Genomic DNA, 18,750 nt, shown 5'->3' with positions numbered 1-18,750 from the left:
ATATATCTTGAGCCAGGTCTGGAAGTGAAAAGCAGAAGCCGACAGCAGAATCTGCTCTACTTCTTTCTCTCTCATGTGATTTCAGGCTTGATGTGTAACATCAAAGACAAAATCTTATCTGCCCCCTCTGTCCCTTTCGACACGGACATTAGTGTATGTGAGACACGTGTCCCTCCCCATTGTCAGTTTCTTTCTGTTCTGCGTACGAAGATTAGAAAGAAGGTGACGGGGGCAAAGGGAAAGGAGAGCAATGTGGAGAGACTGAGCGAGATAGATCTGTGGAGACATGTATGGCTTGCAGGTGTTTTTTTTTTTCTTTTTCTTTTTTTTTTTTTGAGAATAGGAGATGGATAGAATGGGAGATGTGGAGTCGTGACTTTCCCCCCACGCTGTCATTATGTTTTATGGCAGAAGAAGTGTTAGTGACGCCGTAGTGAGGTGCTGTGAGGATGGACCATGCAAGATAGGGTGATAGTTTTACACCAAGAGTACGTGCAGCACGATTACTGTCTGTTTGCGTGTCTGCTCACAACCGACACATCTAAAAGTGAAGTGTGAGAGAGAGAGGGAGAGCAATGCTTTCAAGTAGTGCTCGAGAAAAATAAACAGAAGTGAGTGCAGGGTGAGTGAAGGTGAAGGAGTCACTGTTGAGATAAAGAAAGGGCAGACGGAGAAGGGAAGAAGAAACAGTGCAGTACAGAAGTTAGTAGCTAGTCACAGTAGTTAGTTTCTTATGCACTTATAAATAAACACACAAAAATAAATTTGCAAAAAGATTTTAATTGGCATTGTTTTTAATCATTCTTGGTTCAATTTACAGTTTTTTTATTTATTCATTCTTGTCAAAGGTAAACACATTTCTTGTGGTTGTCTTCAACATCAGTAAATGCTTTTCATCCGCTCTTCCCAAACCCCGTGACGTGAGCTAACATTACAGAAGAGCACATTCTCGCAGACGCACTTGCATATTCAGATCCTACAAACGACTCCTTAACGGGTACGAAATTTCTAAACGCCACAATAGGCTACTCGAAAAGCGCGGACAAACACATTCTACATACATACGCACACAATACATGTGCACACATATGTTTTTTTTCTGTTGCTCACTCTCTCTCTCTCTCTCACACACACACACAGACTCATACACGCTTGTGCGCACGCACACACATTCCATAACTGGCATGTATTAGAAATATACATTACAATACAGACTCCTCTGTTTGACCAGTGCAGCACTTGAGGAATGCTGCCCTTCCATCTACGTGGGCTCTGTCTGCATTCACAGTTGGGTTATGACATGCTCTTCAGCAACATAATCTGGTTAGCAGTGTCTGTTACATGAGAGTAGGGTTACTGAGTGTATGTCCCCACTGATTAGTCATAACCAATAACCCTCTCTTTTCGTCAGGCTGAATTACATCAGACAATTTATCTACACAAGCAAAACGCTGCAGTAAAAATTCCACTGTTTAAAAAAAAGAATTAAAAAAATGGCACAGTAGCTTATTGAGCAAAGGCCTACAAATGCACACTAATAAATTAGGTAGATAAATAATATATTTTAATGTTAAAATAAATACATTTGAAAAGTAAATAAATTAAAAAAGCACAACATTGTAATCTGATTAATGCCAGCCTACATTGTCCTGTATTACAATATAAAAAAGTGAACTTCTCTTTATTTGCACATTCACACGTGTTTTTTTTTTTTATTTTAATTTTAATTTTTTTTTGTTTGTTTGTTTTTGTTTTTTGTTTCGTTTTATTTTGTTTTGTTCTTAACAAAATGGCGGCAGCGTTACTTTGAGACTCAAAGCACAATTTCTCCTCAGGCACCTGCCGCACTCTGGCGACTGTATGGGGTCGTTTCTATGGTGACTGTGACTGCTGTAATGGCCATCAGCGCTGATTGGCTGGGAACCTACGAAGTGGAAAAAGGAATGACCGGGCTCGTTCTGGGATTAAAAGGGAACTTGCTACTGAGAAAGGTTTTTTTAAGAATTGTAAATCAGTGGTATTCTGAATGACTCTGCTGATTGCGGTGAGGAGAAAGGTTTGACATCCAGAAAATCTACGCCAAGTGCTGAAGGTAAATGCATCGGAACAAAACACACATCTACCACATCTACCACGTCTAAGTGCCGTCAAATCACTAGTCCAGGGTCTGTATTTTTCTTGGGTTGTTATAGTGTGAAGGCAGGAAATGCAGACAAAGGACTAGTTCTCAGAGGGCACTCGCTATCTTCTAAGAAACGCAGGCTTTGCGTCTGTACCTATCACAAAGCCAGGGGTATTTTTGATGTCTGGAGAAAATGGATTGTTGAAAGGCCTGTGGATATCCTCACAAAGTCCTTCCCTTTTCTAAAGCAACACCTTGGGCTCTTATTACCAACAGTTCCCTCACTCCAGTGTGAAAACATTCCTCAATGTCCAGGACAGTGGCAGCAGTTCTCATCACTGACTGATTATATAAATATCCTGTATAGTCCAGGTAAGATCAGCAGTTTCCAGAGTCCAGCTTGCTCTTCACTACATCAACGCTGAGTTGAATCCATCAGCATACGTGGTCTGGGGTCCAAGACCTAAAAGTCCCCTGCAAAGTCCACTCCTGATACATGTGCCACCTTCTTCAATGTTTATAGTCACAAAAACCTTGCATTCATCAGCTTCAAGACAGTGCAGCTTAAATTCCTCAGGTGATTTGATATCCATGCTACAATAAGAGCGTGTAGTCTACATCCAACTCATTACAAGTCCGTTTTCTCTCTCGCCTGTTGGCTGTCAGGCACGACAGCAGCCCAGAATTCTGGTTCTGAATATTGGTTGTGGTTGTAGTCTCCATGTTGTGGCAAACACGCCCACATGAAATGCCGTGGTATTGTATGATAACTATGTCCAACAACACATGGAGTGTCAAAATACACTGGTGTACATATGACAGCAAAAAGGCCTCTCCTTTTTTTTAAGTCCAGTAAGTTAAATTCAAGGATTTTTTTTCTGAGTTCATCCAACTGTGGTTCTGTTGCACTTGATTCTCTTCCATGTTTCTGCCAACTTTCACATCAAAATCTCGCAGTAGGTGGATACAAAGCCCTTTGGACAAGGCGGCCCAGCTATGCATGTAGTGTCACTCTCGGTGACAGTCGCTAGGACAACAGCACAGCAGACACTAGCAGCATTGCCGCGGTGAGAAGAAGGCGGTCACGTGATGGGCTGCTGCCACTGACGCTTTTCTCCAGTTTGGGAACTTCAGGGTTAAATTCATCTGGAGAGAAAAACACAGAAAGAGGAAAATAAGAAAGTGAGAAAAGAGAAGCGTGCCAGTGTGAAAGAGTGAGAGAGACAGTGAGTGTACCAGACAGAGGGAAACGAACCATTACTACATTATTAATTCATCAATCTAAAGGCAATGTGTGATGCATGCAAATTGTGATTTAACATATGCAGAGAAAGAGACATGATGCAATTATCAACAAACCACCAATTATCATCAGCACTGCTACATATGGCCATTTCCCCCCATGGGAAGGAAAATTAAAAACACTTTTGTTTCTGATCTGTTCTTTTTTTTTTTTTTTACATATTCCTCTTTTCACACTAATGATGTTTTTATCCTGGAGGGATTTCAATCAAACCAAATTACTATGGCCTTGCCATTGATTAGACACAACAGAACATTAGCTGGAGGGGAAAGATGGAGAAAGAGCTGGGAGAACTCATTTTGTAATATTCGGTAAAAAGTGGATTACACCGAGTCATTACGCTCTGCCTCGACATAATGTTTCCCATTATATCTCGAGGGTTATTACGTGCTAAAAGGAAGCAAACAGAGCTGTGTTGCTTACAAATCTGTCAAATTTTTGTTTTAGGATAATCTGGGCTAGCTGCATTAAGATGTTAGTAGAACCAGTTTTTTCTATCAAGTAATCTAAGTGCAGAAGAAAGCTGCAATTTCTTGCTGATGACAGACACATTAGCACGGTCATCAGACATAAAAGAGAGATGGGAGAGGTGATGGAAGAGTTTAAAGCCTTTAGATGTGACATACTGATATTAGATTGTGTCTTTACCAAATTATTTTGATTTAACATCTTAAAATGACACTGGAGAGAGGAAAAATGCTTGTTTTGATAGAAGAATGGACATCTGTTTGACAAATTGTGCACAAAAACTGACTAATCTTGTTATATAAAGGTCCCATTACTTTTGATTTAATATGTTGTCATTATAATGTCCAAATGCATAAAAAAACTCTCGCTGACAAATTGTCTTCCGTAACATCACTTGGCTTTCAATGGGAAATACATCAACTTGAGGAATGCTATTTCACTGTGCGTGGAAGCCTTGCTTGGAGTTTGCTAAATATAATGGAGATTAATTGGCTACAAGCAAAAACAAGGAAGGTGATAAGAGATAAGTGATAGAGACAACAACCACATGACAGCTGATGTCTGGTGAATGTACGGAATTTTGTTTTTCCTCCGTCTCAGACTGAACCATCCAGCCGCTCTGGTTTGTCCATGTCGTGTGCGACTGGAGCCAACGTCAGAGTTGCTCTTAAGAAACACAAAGCATCTGTCCTCAGTGATGACACATGACACTGACAGTCACACCAGGGTGCACCGTGACAAACTCAAACAGAAAACACTAAGTGAAGGCAGGAGGGAGAATATAAATCAGCATTGCCTCAGGTAGTGGCGACTTCACACCTTTTGTCTCATATTTTAAAGGTAAAAAAGAGTCTGTGAGCAGAAGACTAGACCCCACAGTGGTTTACCTTCCCTTTACATAAACAAGTCCATGCAACAACAACTCCATTTCCACAGTTGTTTTGTGAACAGATTCCTCCAGACTTGTTTGCGGATGCGATAAACTTTGACAGTCACAAAGCTGCACAATGTGCACCTCTTCAAAACCCTTGCTATTTAGGGAGGCCGCCCTTGGAAGATGAATGTGGGGGACGTCAGAAGCCTCGAGCCATAACAAGTTATCAAAGGTCCTCAGTATGACACAGTACAATTGTGGGATACAGCAATCAATTTCCAAGCACACAATCCGGTCCAGTCTTGTTTGTATGGGGTATAACAACAGACGAGCATATGAGGGTAGCTCTCCTGTCCACGGTAAACCGCCCGAGGCATTTACAGTGAGATAAGAAGCATCAGCACTAGACTGTCGATGAGAGGAAAAAGGTTGTCTGGTCTGATAAATCCTTATGCCAACTACGCCACAATGAGGGTAGACTCGCAGTGAGGCGATGGGCCCATCATGTCTGGTTACAGCTCCACAGGTCAGAGGGAGAGGTATAATAGTGTGGAGGACATTCAACAAGCTTACACTCTGTCTATTAATACCTGTAGATCGATGCCTTAATGCTAGAATATGCCTTTACATTCTAGCAGGTTCATGCACTCATGACCATCACCCACTACTGAGGGAATACAGATAAGACAATGCTGTCGGTGAAGGGAAGATTCAGGTGAAATCACTATTTACTGATATTGTTTCCATTACAGCCTCAGGAAGGAAAGCATAGTATCTGTAGAGGCATCAACGCCTCCCAGCAATTGTACGAAGCATGATGTGTTTGTGCTTTTCAAGCTAACCACAGACAAGGTTAGCTTTAATACTGGGAGGCTACTAGCCTGGTCTCAGACCTCTGAAATGCTATCCACATCTCTGGTGTGTTCAGTGATTTAAATAGATCTGTTGTCATGCTGAACGAGTTTCCGCCAGAAGAATGAATGAAAGAAGAATTAAAATGTCATTTTCCTGCACAGCTACCTACATCCATAGAAAATAGCCAAAAGAACAATGATATCATGTGTGGAGGTGATTGATGGAGCTATTGTAAGACAATGTATAAAATTAACAACTCTATAATCTGCAAATGACCCTGATCGTCCTTAGAAACCTAAAACCAGTGCTGCTATCAACCGCAGATTCAGTGTCAATGTCAGAACGATACAACAATAGTGAAACAATTCAGTCTAATTAGGCTCGGACTCTACATGTCTGCTGTGAAGTTCCTTCTACAAAGCATGGCAGCTATTATCAGCACCAGTGGTGGTCCAGCATGTTTCTGAAACAGGCTTCCAGTTATTCTGGTCACTGAATGTACTGACTGCACATAACAGATGAAGTCTTTTGGTCTGCTTGGTGCAACACAACTATCTTTTATGACTGACTTTGATAAAATCTGCTCATAACAATGCACTGAGAACAGATGAGTCAAGGACGCTAATGTCTACTGATGCTTCTTAAAATGATGTTTCCTGTTGTACTTTCTGGTCCATCACCTAATGCATGTTTCAGGCTTCAGCCCTACACTGCTGCTGCAGACTTTCAATATATGGGGAAAGTGTTTAAGGGCAAATATGTCACAGATGGAAAAATGCACAGTATACTAAGCTTTGCTGCAGGGAACTATAAGGTTATGATTAATTCAAGCAGGAAGCGACAAGACTGATGCTGAATTCTTGTGGCACACTGGTGGAAACACTGTGAGCAGTTTGCTATAGGATGCTTTATTATAACTAATCTAATGTTATTCATAATTCATGTTGAAAAGAGCTACAAGCAGAACAGAGGTGCATTGCAATGTGTTTAGAAAACAAAAATCACAAAAAAAAAAAAAAAAAAAAAATGGAAATGCATGAATCCGGTTTATTCCATCTTTGGTCTTGTTCTGTGGTTTATGTTATGACGTGGAATCACCAAATAATTGCTGAGATCTGGAAACACTTTCTAATGGGGCAAGAAACAAGTGAGTCAGATGCGCTGACAGGTTGTAAACAAGGTGGCCTGTTTCATGAAAGCAATTCACTGTGAGAAATGTTTACAGCGCAGAGCATTGGGTAATATTCTTATTGTTGGTCATTTCCCTTTCCAACTAACTGTGGCTAGCCTGGGGATTTGTCAAGACCTGAGTGATCCTCTTACTGCTCATGTTTCTTGCCTTGTCTGACCAATGTCTCCAGCAACGTTTCCATACAAGCAATTGAATGGGTGAGCAAATTATTACATGTAGAAATAATGAGCGAAACCACAAAAATAACAATTAATCCTTAATACACCATGTTAAAAAAGGACAGTGTGACGTAGAGGCGAAGCTAAGAATAAAGTAACGAGGACGACAGCAAGTCCAAACATATGTGGAGAGAGAGGGAAAGCTTTGTTGATGCTAAGCCAGTCTGTGGGCTGGTCTGGTCCTGAGGGTGAGTCAGGAGAGTGGGTGTCCAGCGGTCAGCAGGGCCATCAGGGGTATGGGTTGTTTTAAAGTGTGTGTGTGTGCGTGAGAGCGCATGAATCTGTGTGTCCTGATTTTGTTATTCTCCAAATGTATTCAGCAAAATGCATCACAACGCTAGAGGCTATGATTTTTTATGATTCCCTGCCAATGTGTGTTTTTTTATATTAAATTCTACGTAAGCTCGAGCCTGAGTTACTGCTGAGCAATTCGCCCACCACTGAGATTTTCTTTCTTCCTCTGCCCCTTCTCTCCGCAGCCCCCTTTCTCTGCCCCCTCTCTGGTTTTATCTCTTTTTCTTCCTGTTTCTCTCGCTCTCTGCCTTATCTGTCCCTCTTTCTGTCAGGCTTTCTCCTGCTGCATTTCTCCTCCACTGCCTCCTTCCTGTCTTTTATCTCTCTGACTTTCTCTATCTCACTTTGTCTCTCGCTCTTCCTCTTCTCTCTGCCTCCCTCTCTCCCCCTCTGTTTCTCTCTTCTATTCCTCTTACTTTCATGCCCTCTCCTTCTCTCTCTGAAGGTGCTCGTTGCTGATGGCTCAAGAGCTCTTCTCGCTCTGTCTCTGCTGGTCTCAGTTTCCATCTCAGACAGGTCACACTCTCTTAGCCCTCGTCACACACTGCCCACAGCTCCCAGAAACAAGCATACTAAATGATTCCCGGCAAGAGGCTTTTGTTTGAGATGGGGATGGAGAAAGAGGAAGAAAAATAGAGGGTTTATGTAACCACTCAGCTGTACAATTGACTCACTCGCTGACATGCTTTCTCCTTAGGTAAACATGGACCTTTCATTCCTTACAAGACCTCTGCTGACCTTGTGGATTTCATGCAGAGGAAAAAGGAAAGTTTTATCTGAGCGCGTGTGTGTGTGTGTGTGTGTGTGTGTGTGCATGTGTGGTACACTGTAAAGCAAAGTTGTTTTTTGTAGATTATTACATTTAAAACTTGGAGGATAATTCTGGTTTGATATTGTTTCCATTGTTCTTATCTGTACTAAAAAGACTATACACCTCATGTTAAGAGCTGAGATCTGAGAACATTGTGACATTGCTAAAAAAACAAGTCTGGTGAGGTAATACAAGCTGTTAGGAACGAGTTTTAAACAACCTCTGGGTTAGACAAACATATTTGTAAGAGAAAACAAAGACAAACAGTCAGATTATTGCCCAAACTGTCTGCTGATCACATTTCTCACAGTTTGCAGACCATTGTCCTGGTTCAACTACTTCACTGTGTGCAACTCATGAAAATCATTGCTATGTCACTAAAATGAAGCCAGGGAGAGCTGTGGTGCTAAAGAATGTGTTAGCATCCTGTCATTACTGAATTCATGTAACTGACAGAGGAAACGTTATATTTTATAATGATTGTGTATTAAGGTCAGTCTGAGGGTCAATACAGTGTTGGTTTAACTGTGAGAATAATTGAGTAAAGTTGTGATAAACTGGAATTTTCCTTTAATGTTGCAGCTGATACATTTACAATAAATGGCGTAAATACTGTACATACTGTAAATAAAGTATACGAGAATGGAAGTGTATGTCATTACTGCTGACTCACTAAACATGCTGTGTTCATGGTCTTCCCCCTCTTGCACAACTCTCAAGAGCAGAAAAATCTACCCATCAACCGGTTATGGCCTGTGGGTTTTCTTTTGCCAGCCACAGAATAAAAAAAAAACAAAAAACTAACAAATGGTTGTTTCCTTTCCACAATGATTGGGACACAAATCAAGCTCTGCAGCCACAGCCAAATATTGACCAGCATCTGGCAATTGGCTGCTGTTCATTTTCAGAAAGACAGAAACAAATGCCGAGTCACTCACCAAGGTTGTGTATTTTGATGTTTGGCCTGTCTGTGTAGTCGGGAGAAGTCTGACTGGAGTCGTCATCTGCCTGGGAGGCTGAGAAACACACCACATATACAAGCAAAGACAGACGGAAAAAAAAAATCAAAGAAGAGGGAGGAATAAAAAACAAAGGAAAGAAAAGAGTGAGACAGAGACGAGGAAAGAAAACACCCCATTAAAACGACAACACTGAAATGTACATTTTGGGCATCATTAAATTGTGTACAGTTATAGCAGAACACGGAGGAGTAAGTGTGACCCTGCCACTGAGAAATCCTGGACTTCCATCTGAAGATGGAAAACATTTGGAACCGGTGGCCAGAAATCATTTTTACACTTACTGTTCGTCTAGACACAGAATTACATTCAGTCTGCACTGCTAAATTACCCATGAATGAACGATGTGTGGGTTTGTTGATGTGCATGTGTATGCATCCTTGTGTATCTTCTGCTTTTTTTAAACTAAATATGTGTGTCTGCCTGCGCCTGTGAGTCTGATGTGTAGTTGGGAGGATTAAAAACCATTCTCAGAGAATTTACATATAGAAGCTGGCAGCAATTAATTTGCCGCTCTTCACAGATGTGAAGCATGTGTCATGAATATTCCCTTCTCTTTCTTTTCTTAAAGTATTGTAAGGGTTAAGGTTGGAGACATGCACAGACAGTGGAAAAGTGTTTGGAGGCAGCTGAAATCAACAGGGTCTTTGATAGCAAGCTGTTAAAATGACCTTGCTGAGTAAAGGTTTTGGGTCATATACTGGCTAAACGCACCCATGCACACACAGGCATTCATGCACATGCACATACACACACTGAAAAAGATTTACAGCTGACATACTGCCATGTGCGGACGCACACACATGCTCAAACTCCTGCAGCTCGAACACACACAGCGATGTACCCAAACGCACACAAAAGCGAATGGAGGCATGGTAGACACATCAATAGATTAGCCGTGACACTGGGATGGGGGGGGGTTGGGTGTTAAGGTGATGTGTACACAGGGGCTGACACTGGCCTAAGTGTGGGATGTATTAGTGCTGACAAGGTTAGAGGAGAGGGGGAGGCTTTCAGCACTGGGCTCCCTGATCAAAGGCCTGCAGGGGAGAGAGCAGGCTACCGAGGTAAAAATAACACACACTATACAGAGCAGCAGGCATCAGAGAGCCAGAGAGAGAGAGGAAGAGATAGACAGTGGGGGGGAAGGAGGGGGAAATGGTCAAGAGGGAGAGAAGGATGGAGACTGACAGAGAGAGAGAGAGAGAGAGAGAGAGAAGGAGGGCAGAAAGAGCTGGATCTTGCAGCTGAATCTGTTTTTTTTTTCTTTTACATCTTTTGTATGGCTTCACGCGAGCATGTCATTCACAGAGGGAGATAGAGCATTACTGTAATAGCACTGAGACAGAGAATAACATTAAGCCATCACTCTCAAAGTGTTGCTTCGAGAGGAAAAAAACGCCATCATCAAAACCTCGCCAAGACAGCACGAGGCAGAAAAGCCTCTCCCCGAGACAAGACTGTCAGATCTGAGTTTTTCTCTCTGTCTGCTTCTCTCCACTTCTTTGTCTTTGTTTCTCTGTGTGTTTGTGTGCTTGGGAGATACAAAAAGATAGCAGGGGAGATGAAGTGGCACAGAAAGAGGGAAAATTGTATCAAATAAGTGGGAGAGGTCTTTAAAGGTGAGACAGATTTATTAGGTCTCACCCGTGGAGCAGCAGACGTAGACCCTCAGTCTCAGGCAGCTGTGGCCGTGGTGGTGGGTGGGCGTGGCTGAAACAGAGAGCAAACACACACACAACATGTCAACCTTGTGCCCTCTGCAGGCCACCCCACCCTCAACAGTCAGCTGTGAAAACTGCAGCGAAGCAACCGGGCAACATCCTGTCCCCAGATGAACTCCCAGAATCTATTAGAAACGCCCACACGCTGCCAATACATGTGGGTGACAGCAGCTGAGAAGAGAAGCTCCTCATTATAATCTAAGATCAAAATACTGAATGTGAAGAGCCCATTGGCTTTTTCTATCCATCACAATAAGCCAGCGCTGGTGTTTACTGGCCTGACTTACAGATATAGTAGTACTCCTGGCCCACATTGAACTCATAGCCCAGGGAGAAGGCGCTATAGCGCTGGAACTTCTCGGAGAACTTGATGGGCGCGTGAGGCGCATGGGGCCGGTTGCACTCCCAGCGTTTGAAGCCCAGCTGGGGCTCGCAGGTGCGGTAGCCATGGTAGCTGACCATGTAGAGGATGTACTGCTCAGCCACGACGCGCTCTAGTGTCCCTCGCTGGGTGGTGTTGTAGTGCGGGCAGTAGATGTCCAGGTAGTCATTGACGCTGACCTGCACCGTGTATCCCTCCCTCCGTAGCCTGAAGTGAAAACACAGACAGGTAGAGGAAGGGAGATAAAAGAGAGGGGGAGGAAAAACAAAGAAGAAATGTGGATAAGTAACTAGATCTGCAAATAATGAAAAGTTTTTGTAATCCATTAAAGGAATATTCCAACTTTTGGAGTCTTGACATCAGCATGAGGTTTGTTAGGAAACCAGACTCCAGGAAATCACTTCATCCAGCCAATAAATAGTCCCGCACATAACCACCCATAGAAACAGGAGCTTTACAAACAAACAAACAGGCTGTAACGTGTAAAATAAGTTAGCTTTGGAGGTGCTCATAGGTGGATTGTTGCTCCTTTGGACAGAGCCAGGCTAGCTATTTCCCTCTACTTCTAGTCTTTATGCTAAGCTAAGCTAACCACTTCCCAACTCCAGCTTTATATTTATTAACTAACAGACATTTGACTGATATCAATCTTCTCATCTAACTCTTGGCAACCAAGTGTATATACTCATTTCCTAAAACGTCATAATATTCCTTTAACCTCACAGTTATCTTCACAATTAGTCAATTCATTGTCATCTCAATTCAGTATCACATAATGGTGAAAAATGTCCACAATAACTTCATAAAGCCTCAGGTGATGTCTTGAAATTGCTTGTTTCTATAACAACCAATAGCCAGAAACCCACTGATATACTCACTTTACAATGATATAACAGAAGCAAACAGAGCAAAGCTTCACATTTGAGAGGACAGAATTAATGTTGTTAATTTTATGTTCTGCCTGTTGACCAACTGATCAATTAACTAACCTTTTCAGCACAAAAGGTAACACAACAGCAACACACTCAGGCCGGGGAGTTATGGACTTTTCCCCTCAGTGCATATGAATGCCCTCTTTCATTCGGGAGATAAAACTATTACCCCTGTCTCCCCCTCTGCATGTAAAAACACACGTTCTCTCTCTAAATGCCTCGTGGCAGGTGCTGAGAACGGTGCTGAGAATGATAATCTGCACTCCTGTCCTTTCCCCCTGAGCCCGCTACAGGCCCGGTCATTGAGGCGGAAGGAGATCCTGTCAGTGGCGATGTATGCTCTGGCCGCAGGGGAAGCGGCCTGCACACAGTACATATGATGGACCTTGCTCCCCTGGCAGCCAACGCTGATGGACGAGCAGGTTGTTAGCAAGGCAAGGAAGGCCACTCTAAGGTTGAGCATATGTGTGTGTGTGTGTGGGATGTTACACAGTAACCCTTTAAGACTCCTGACTGAACATCTGAGGTGATGATGTGGTATGATTTTGCATTCAGGTGCCCTGCTGTGATCTTCACTGTTTATAATACTGAGTATACTTATTATGTAAATTACTCAATCTGTAATTAGACAAAGTAGAAGTCATTAGAAGGGCTCCTGCAGGTGAGCTGATGAGATGGGAATTGTCCTTGGCTGCAGTGATGTGTAACCTGTGCAAACTAGCTGTAATGACTCCTTTCTACCAGCAGGTGGTGGTGTTGTGCTGTGTGACGTTTAAACCTCCCCTCTTTCTCTTCTGCACTCATTTTTTTCTCCCTTATCCTGGTTGTTTCCTCTCTTTCTTACACATTTTCTGTTACACATACACACATACAAAGGAGCACACACTCACAACAACCCCTCATTGTGTGTACATTGTGCCAGCGCACACACACACACACCAACACACACACACACACACACAAAGCTGTGGACACGCTCACACAAACACGCTCACACATGCATACGTTACTAGGTCAGGCCTCCAGAGAGATTATTATTCAATTACAAAATGAGGATCAGAAATGTCATAACACCTCTCTCCCTTTCTTTCTCTCGTTCTTTCTGCCCCGCCATCTTTATCATTGTGGTGTTACAACTGTTCCTTTTTCTGGATCTCTCTCTCTCTCTCTCTCTTACACTCCCATCCTCTTTTTCATCTCCTCCTCTTCTCCTCGTTCACACACATGCTGAGGCAGATGAATATCAGTTCTCTTAACCAGTGTTCTTTTTGGGCCATCAATCTTATCTGTGCTTTCTATCCCCGCTGCTCAGATGTGAGATGACAGACTTTTGTCTTGCAGTGTTGCGGGAAGAGACAACACAGCTATGCTTCAAAGGGACTATATTTAGAGGGGGAGGGGGGGGGCTGGTGGTGGTAAGAAAGGGGAGGAAGTTTGAGATGGGGGCGAGAGAGGAGAGGTAGAGCTAGATAAAGAGGTACAATGGGCGTGGAATAGAGAGAATGGTTAAGGAGATGGAAGATGAAAGTGGGAGAGAGAGGGTGTGTTGAATATGAAAACATGGGATGAGGAGAATCCTGAATGCGAGTGGCATGAAGAAAGTCGGAGAGTGACGCAGTCAATGAGAAATAGGTGAGGGGACAGAAGACTGCAAGAAAGCAAGAGCAGGAGGAAGAGAGGGTGTGTGTGTCTGTATTTTTGGATGAAAGGCACTGCGTACTGCTGAGACAGTACAGCAAATGCAGCTAACTCATCACCAAGGCATTTGTTCATGTGATCTTAAGATTTACTGACTGGAGAGACAGAAAAATCGGCAAACATGTACACGAGAGGATGCAGAAACGGGGAATAATCATTTATTTGGTGCAACAATTATAATTTTGAGATTAATCTATTGAACATTTAGTCTATAAAGTGTCAGTAAATAGTGAAAATTAAATCAAATTGCTTGTGTCCAATCAACTTTCCAAAATAAAAGCATATTCAATCTATAATTAAATAAAACTGAACAAATCCTTACATTTGTAATGTTTAGTATTTTTGCCTGGTATACATCTTCAATAATTAACAGTAGTTGATTATCAAAATGTTGTTGATTTGTTTCCTGCTTTTCGACTGTTTCAGCACTAGATGAACATGCGACCCCGTTATTTCACTGTTTTGGTTATCACGACTTGCCTCACTAGCTGCAGCTACGCAGCAGGAGTACCATTTGTTCCAAATGTAACGTCAGCAGTAGAGGAGGCAGGAGAAGAAAGGAAGAGGAGGAAGAAAAACAACTCTGTAGGAAGAAGAGAAGGTAAGGTGGTGCTGAAGAGAAAAACAGGAGACTAAAAGGGTGGAGTGAGAAGAACAGGCTGGCTGGGTGAGAGGAGGCGGGGAGTCCCTCTAGGTGTATGCGGTTATATAAGCAGTCCACTTAGTGGCACAAGACAGAAAGGTTGCAGGGCAGAGAGGAATGGAGGGAGGAGAGGAGAAGAGAAACATAGGAAGGGGGTGAGAGGAGATTTAATAACTTACGGTGGAGGGAGGAGGGGGATTGGTGAGAGAGGAAAATGCACTGAATGATGACAACAAAGAGAAAGGAACAGAAAGGGAGGCTGAGGCCTAGACAGAGACATAGTGCTCCCTCGGGGATGAACATATATGTGGTAAAAGTGAATAAAAAAGACTGATGGCTCTCATTCTCTCGTTGTCTCTCTCTTCCCTCTCACCGACTCGCTTCCTCTCTTTCCGCCGTACATTGTCTCTGTGGTGGTTTTGCTGTCTCATCATCATTTTCCTATGGGTGGGAGTGCGCAGCTAGTTAGTAAAGGCTGCACAAGCTGGTGAAGACTGCCAGGGGAGGCAGATAGCAGGGCTGAGAGAGAGAGAGAGAGAGAGAGAGAAGAAGAAGCAAGGAAGACTGAGACAAAGATAGCACCACTGCACCTTTCACATCTGCGCTAAAAAGAGTCTTTGGAGAATACTGCCGGTATCAATAAATAACAATGGTAAGTTAGCACTACAGCTAAAGACACTTAAAAACATACAGTGGACAAAAACAGAGCATCTTACACAACCACAGAAAACCTACAGTTCTTCTAGAAGAATAAAACACTATAACAAAACAACAAAAATGAAGGAAAGTAGGAAATGTCACGAAATGTTTCTCCCACTTTCCACATGAGTGATGTCAATCATTTTTTGTTTTGCTTCACAGAGCTTAAAACTAAACCAAATTCACGTCCTCCGTATCATAAAAATTCCGGGCCCTGTATAATAATCTCAGCAGATTGGATCAAAGTGAAAACAGAAGCAGAAGCATTCCCGAGTTTCAAGGAAAATAATACCACTGCAACTGTATTTGTTTTATTTTTCTTCTGACATGAATGGATATGAAACGTCTAAATCCACTGAGGTATTCTACACAGTCTAAAGTTGGTGCTGTTTGTTCTGCTGTGGGTTCACCCCACATCTCTGCCACAGGCTCCAACTGTTTTCATGAATCCATTAAAAACAGCTGGAGGAGACAAGTTGTTGCTTCTGACGAACACAGTCCAACTTCACAGAAGAAAAGACAGAAATAAATTTTGGCTGAGGGAAGAAAAAAAAAAAGCCACTTCTAACTCTTCATAGGTATCAGCGCTGATGGTTATAGTATCCTTTGCAAACGTATACATCAGCAACTGTTGGAGGCTCCCTCTTAGCTTGAAGTTTTGCGCTTTATTTGGCCAGATTTTACTTCCAGATTCATTTTCTTGTAAATATATCCTCAGATTTCTTTTCCCACCCGCTTTGCGCGCTTGTATATCTGCAGAGCAATTACGAACAGAGCTGTGCTGCATCAAAAACAGCACCATGGAATCAACACGATTCAATTGAAAGAATCGACGTTTGCCTAAATGCTCTTGTCGCTGCACCGACCATCACACTCTCTGCACCAACAGTAAGTAATCTATATCTAATTAACAGTACAAGGTTGTTTTTTAGTGTCTGCGTCGTTTGTCATTCTTTCTTTCCAAGATGGCTGCCATGAAAAATTAGTTGATTAAAGTTTTTATTAAAGTAATGATGTAAAATCTTGTGCTGGCTGTGTAGCTCTACAGTGTTGCTGTTTTGCTGTGTTTTTCACTGTTGTGGAGGCTTCTCTCAGTTAAGATGAGGTCAGCGTGGCATCGTCATTGATGACCTTAAAAACACTCTCTCTGGGGTAATCAACATCAGGCTCATCAGGAGGATAAACTACCGAGGCGCGAAATGGCACGACTTAAATGCCATTTACCAATCGTCTGTTTACCACCGACAAGACTCCTCCAATCGAGTCCCATGGCAGGGATGAGCTAAGCTCTGCTGTTTTTCTCTGTACCTCAGCACCAAAACTCATTAGTCGCGCACGCACACAAAAGACACCGACAACCATCAGACATGCATGCTAGCATAGACACACACACACACACACAAACACAATATCTCCTGTGAGTTGTCACTGATTGAGTCAACGCCGCAATTAACGCTGCGATTTACAATGTTTCGATCCAAAATGGGGGACTGAGGGAGAAACAAGTGCTGAGCCAGACTGTGGGAAGAGGCAGACACTGCAACTCTCCTCTATTACTATTAGACCACTGGGAGTCATCCACCGATTTCCTCCACAACCTCTGTCCACTCTGGCCTCAGAGAAATTGAGGAACATTACCTTTTCATATTTACCCATTTCTCTATGAACCCCGCCACGGTTTATTCCCCAGACAGCCACCTTTACTTCCATCATTACCTCCGCAAAGGAGGTGATGTTTTCACCTATGTTTGTTAGTTTGTCAGCAGGATTAGGGAAAACAAACTGAACCAATTTGCACCAAACTTAGTGGGACGCAGGCCGGGGAAGAACCTTTCATATTTTGGTGCTGAATTAGCTTTGCCAGATGGGGAATTTTTCAACATTTCCCTCAGTTTCTCAGGAAATAATGTTTTGATCTTGATGTGAAGTTTCAGACATATTCATGCTGTTGACATCAATGGGTTTCTACAATTTGCTGCAGATCCAGATTATAGAAAATGCTAAATCAGCATTACACACAGAGTTGTACTACATTTTCTGACAAGTGAATAATTCATTAATTATCAGACTTCTTCCTTTCTCCCTTTATTTTTCTATTATAAGAGCTAGACAGACAAGTAGGATTGTTTGGCCTTGGCGCAAGTATCTGCTCCTCTGAGTGTCATTCCAGTTTGAAAAGCTCTGCTTTCATTTATTTCCTTGCCTTTATTTATGCTTTGCAATAATGTTTTCAACATTTGCATGAAATCCACAGTGAGGATCAATCCGGTAAATCTACAGTGTACATTTTTTGACCCCTACGTCACCTACAGTACCGCAGACACATCTCCTGAAGTAATTACAGGTCTTGGTTTAAGGACACGTTGACAGCAATCACCTGGTCAAACCAATCACCTTAACAGCACTTCATCAATACAAACCAATCACAGGTCAGCTTTTCTGTTTCCTGCCTCACCCAGTGTGAACACAGCATATTTTCTGCTGTTTCCTACAGCTTCTGTTCAGTGGACACTAAACCAAACTGCATCCATCTGCCTCACATGGAAGCAGTTTGTTCTTGTATGTGTTAAGATTAAACACTGAACACTCTTCTCTGCAGCTGAGAAATGCTGAAATGCCACTGCTTTTGAATCAATTAATCACTTCAGTAATTAATGCATTTGTGTTGTTGTTGCCTGTTCATGGCATTTACACTCCACGCTAACAACAGGAGGTGAAACAACTTCATAAGGCAATCACTGAATGCTCTGTCATGGCTGCTGTAGGTTGCTGTAGGGGCTGAGACATGGATCTCTCAGTTATAGGATGGTCTCTCTTGCTCAGTCTTCCACCCTGTGGTTCAGTTGCTGGGTGTCTCTGTCTCCCCCAGCCTCGCTCCAGGCGAGCCTTTTGTAAAGTGGATTTTGGGAGGGGGGGGGCTGGAGGGACCTTTCAGAAATGTAAAGTGTTAGCCAACTTAACTGAGGCAAATGTACCTACAAGAGGGGGATGCAGTGTCACACTCTAAGGTACTCTAGGTTCTGGCAGCGCCTCTGGATTTATAGCTGGTGGAGGAGATGATGCCAGGATGAGTCAGGAGCCAGCAGGAGCAGTTTAGAAAAGATATTATGACGTCTGGTACAGGGGGCTACCTGTTGTTTACTCATTATAATTTTTTTATGAAAACATTACCTGACCCAGTGGCCTAACGGATAAGGTATCAGCCTCCGGAGCTGGGGATTGTGGGTTCGAGTCCCACCTGGGTTGACACCTTCATGAGGTGTTGTGATCTAGTCATAGTACAGAACTGCAAAAACGAATGCTTCTGTAACATCCCTCACTTGTAACTTTAAAAGCATCTGCCAAATGTGTAAACGTAATGTAAACAGTGAGAGATTACTATCCCCCACGGGAGCATCGTCAGATGGCAGTCCATCACATAAATACATCCCACTGACCACAACACAGAACAGAGAGGAACAGCAAGTCCTCACTCTTGATCAGCTGGAAGCAGCAAATGTTTGGCATTTCTGCTTG

The 18,750-nt window shown here is 42.7% G+C and overlaps 1 protein-coding gene and 1 non-coding gene across 3 annotated transcripts in view; one reads left to right on the top strand and one right to left on the bottom strand.

Annotated features, from left to right (window-relative positions):
• Positions 1-760: 760 nt before the first annotated feature.
• Positions 761-18,750, bottom strand: part of efna3a (ephrin-A3a) — a 57,513-nt gene continuing 39,523 nt past the window's right edge. For both annotated transcript variants that reach the window (XM_071500857.1, XM_071500858.1), the window contains exons 2-5: positions 11,168-11,469; positions 10,804-10,869; positions 9,076-9,153; positions 761-3,268 (exon numbers count right to left, since the gene is read on the bottom strand). In XM_071500857.1, coding sequence (XP_071356958.1) covers positions 3,150-3,268; positions 9,076-9,153; positions 10,804-10,869; positions 11,168-11,469 — 565 coding nt within the window. In that variant the 3' untranslated portion in view covers positions 761-3,149. The remainder of the gene's footprint in view (positions 3,269-9,075; positions 9,154-10,803; positions 10,870-11,167; positions 11,470-18,750) is intronic.
• trnar-ccg (transfer RNA arginine (anticodon CCG)) lies at positions 18,408-18,480 on the top strand. Its single transcript has one exon. It is a non-coding gene; the product is annotated as a tRNA-Arg (tRNA).

The sequence above is a fragment of the Trachinotus anak genome, unplaced genomic scaffold, assembly GCF_046630095.1.
Source record: "Trachinotus anak isolate AG129_WGS33_773 ecotype Australia unplaced genomic scaffold, CSIRO_AGI_Tana_v1 ptg000016l, whole genome shotgun sequence".
Classification (NCBI taxonomy): domain Eukaryota; kingdom Metazoa; phylum Chordata; class Actinopteri; order Carangiformes; family Carangidae; genus Trachinotus; species Trachinotus anak.
This window is presented reverse-complemented; position numbering and strand designations above follow the sequence as displayed.